The 3,160-nt window shown below is 32.6% G+C and overlaps 1 protein-coding gene across 1 annotated transcript; it reads left to right on the top strand.

Annotated features, from left to right (window-relative positions):
- Positions 1 to 912: 912 nt before the first annotated feature.
- LOC117241288 (luciferin 4-monooxygenase-like) lies at positions 913 to 2,278 on the top strand. Its single transcript, XM_033507243.1, has 2 exons — positions 913 to 1,185; positions 1,951 to 2,278. The coding sequence occupies exons 1-2, from the start codon at positions 921 to 923 to the stop codon at positions 2,106 to 2,108; spliced, it is 423 nt and encodes a 140-aa protein (XP_033363134.1). The 5' UTR covers positions 913 to 920; the 3' UTR covers positions 2,109 to 2,278.
- The last annotated feature ends 882 nt before the right edge of the window (positions 2,279 to 3,160 follow it).

Raw genomic sequence — 3,160 nt, 5'->3', positions numbered from 1 at the left:
ACAACGTCACGTTGATCAAACTAAAGGAATATAAACGGAATAATACAGAAAAACTTGGAAATTTTTGCGAGCAATCGTTGCAGCATTTGATTCAGTGAACACACGATAAAAAATAATAATATTCGTTCCTTTACAACAAACGTAAAAACAGGGGCATGTCACATAAAATGCATAACACATACTGCTCGATATATGTGCTACCTTATTACTATTATCCCATAAATACGCCATCTAATCGTATTTTCAATACAATTTTTATATTTCTATAAATGTTATTGTGGTTGAATGTATTTTAACCGCCTAGGGATTTTTAATTACACACAATTTTCGGCTAACATCGTCGTGTATCGTCCACATTTCTGCTGTATTACAACAATAAACTATAAACCGTCCAAGCGTATAACCTTCTTTACAGCGCCATCATTTTAAATCGGAACAATCAAACAGTTTACACTGAAACACTGCGAATGTTACAGCGGTTCATCGTTACAGAATGGCTGAGCTGTGAGAAACAAGAACGATTGCCGCAGAATATAAACGAGACAAAATATAAATTGATATAAGATGCAGTGAAGCAAATCAGTCGCAGGTCATTCGTTTTATCATTTCCTGACGTCCATATTAGAGATTTTATTAAAAGTTAAAAAGCTGAGGTAGACTCGTGATTGTACTGATTTTGAATTAGACATTACAGTCCTTCTAATTTTCGTCAGAAAATAAGCTTTTCTTACGGATGGAATACTTGACACTACCGTTGCAACGAACAATTAACGACCTGGTACGTTTCGTTCTAGATAAGCGACCCGCATATTGCGATTACAGATGGCTGTATTAGCATGTACATTGTCAGAGTAATCAACAGTCTCAATTTAAACAAGATAGATTTTTTTATATAAAAAGAGCAAGAAACGACAATACAAATGATTCATTTTGATTACTATGTTTTATATTGTAATACTTGCATGTTACTATATCAGGTAGATATTCAAACTGGTAAACACTACACATGCAAGGATATTCTCGAAAAAAGCACAATATTATCTGTTGCTTTGAGAAATTATGGAATCAAGGTGGAAGACAGAATCTCCGTTGCAGCTGAAAACCATCCACATTACGTGGTATCGATATGTAGCACGTTATTTATCGGAGCTACATTTGCACCGTTGAATCCAGCATATACAGAAAGTAAGATATTCTCCAAGCAGCTTTTACGAATTATTTTATAATAACAAAGAAATTAATTTAATTAAAAGTACGTGCGTGTTTAATATTATAGAAATTTAACGAAGGCAGAACGTAAAAAGTGGAAAGAAAAATTTGCTCTTCTTTTTTGGAAACTTGCATGTTTCTGATAACTCCACTGATTATGCCATATATAAGTTAATGAAATCGAGCCTCGACTTTATTATTTGCCTCGAGTTTATTATAGAATTTTACAACTACTAGAAACAGAGATCATAAATTAGATACTTTAATTAAAGACTAAATTTATTTACATTACATTTGCAGAATTAACAATAAAAGTCTAGAAACAGTACTTACTCTAACACCAAGTTTTATAATGTAGTGTAAACAATAATTGTTAATATTAAATTGTTAAATATTGTGTATATAGATGCGGAAATTAATAATCACTTATATTCTCAATATGCGTTACTCCGTCACCTTTTAGAGATACAAACAATACTAATTTTTAATCGTATACGATTAAATTGTATTTAACTACTCCGAATATCTTCTCAGAGTAAACATTCTACGAAAAATATGTTATTTCAAAGAAAGTTGTTTCAGCCTCTCCTTGCGGAGACGGATATCGGAAAAAGCTTTTGTAAGGCTCTTCGAATATTTCTAGATCTTTTGTAAAACTGTCACCTTGTTACGCGGAGTGGTTAAGTTACGCGATGCAGCATATGCGTTATTTAATCATATCTAATGCAATTTTTTACGTAGGAGAATTTACGCACATGCTGGAAATTTATCAGCCACGGGTGTTGTTTGCATCGCGACGCACTGAAAACATTTTGGCGAAAATTGCATCTACTGTAAGCTGGAATATGAAATTAATCGAATTGGATGATAAACCTCTTGATGGAAATATAATAACCTGAGACAAGGTTTTGGAAAAATATCAAAGTATCACGGATCTCTATGCGTCTTCACCGGTGCAGATAGATCATAACAGGAAAAGAATGGCAGCTATTTTATGTTCTAGCGGTACAACAGGCCTTCCAAAAGGAGTAATGTTGTCTCATCGAAATTTGTTACTTTTCATCCAAAGTCTAAGGTAAATATATTAAATTAATATACACAATGTATCCGGTTGATCTAAGACCACACATATATTTCGAGATTTATTTTTCATTTATGTTAAATTTAAATATATATTATTCGTTTTATATGATTAACAAACCATTCTTTATTCAAATCAACTATATAATATTTTCTCTATTGTTGTGCCTCTTAACTCTTATCATTCTAGTTGAAATTATAAATATTCGATTCAATTGCATTTTGTTCTTAATCGAAGTGCCCCAGAATCAATGGATATTCGACGTGGAGACCGAATACTAGTTTTCTTGCCATTATTCCACGGTTATGCGTTCGGAATGATGAATACGGCAATAAGTTGCGGTGCAGCTGTGTACATAATGCGAAATTTCAAGTTAGAAACATTAATCAGTCCCGTAGAAAAATACAGAATTACGCATACACCATTGGTCCCTCCAGTTTTAGTTGGTCTTGCGAAGCATCCAATGGTGCCAAATTGCGATTTCAGCAGCGTGAGAGAGATCGTTTCCGGTGCGGCAACGCTTCCGCCGGATGTAAGTTTTTCGTCCAAACTACCTAACGCAATACGTTATAACGGTATACTATATAACGTAATAAGTTATAACGTTATACTATATAACGTAATACTTTATTACGTTACACTATATAACGTAATACGTTATAACGTTATTCTATGTAACGCCATACGTTATAACGTTACACTATATAATGTAATACGTTATTACGTTATACCATATAACGTTATACTACATAACGTAATACGTTATAATGTTATAATATATAACGTAATACTTTATAATGTTATACTACCTAACGAAATACCCAATAACGTTGTACTATATAATGTAATACATTATAACGTTATTCTATA

This window comes from Bombus vosnesenskii, unplaced genomic scaffold (assembly GCF_011952255.1).
Source record: "Bombus vosnesenskii isolate JDL3184/JDL3185 unplaced genomic scaffold, Bvos_JDL3184-5_v1.1 scf7180000015597, whole genome shotgun sequence".
In the NCBI taxonomy this organism is placed as follows: Eukaryota; Metazoa; Arthropoda; class Insecta; order Hymenoptera; family Apidae; genus Bombus; species Bombus vosnesenskii.
This window is presented reverse-complemented; position numbering and strand designations above follow the sequence as displayed.

What these genes read in the sequence shown, in the direction of transcription:
- LOC117241288 (XM_033507243.1), top strand. Translation starts at nt 921, where the DNA reads ATGATTCATTTTGATTACTATGTTTTATATTGTAATACTTGCATGTTA. An exon ending in GAATCCAGCATATACAGAAA is followed by an intron (nt 1,186 to 1,950) that starts GTAAGATATTCT and finishes TTTTTTACGTAG; the next exon opens with GAGAATTTACGCACATGCTG.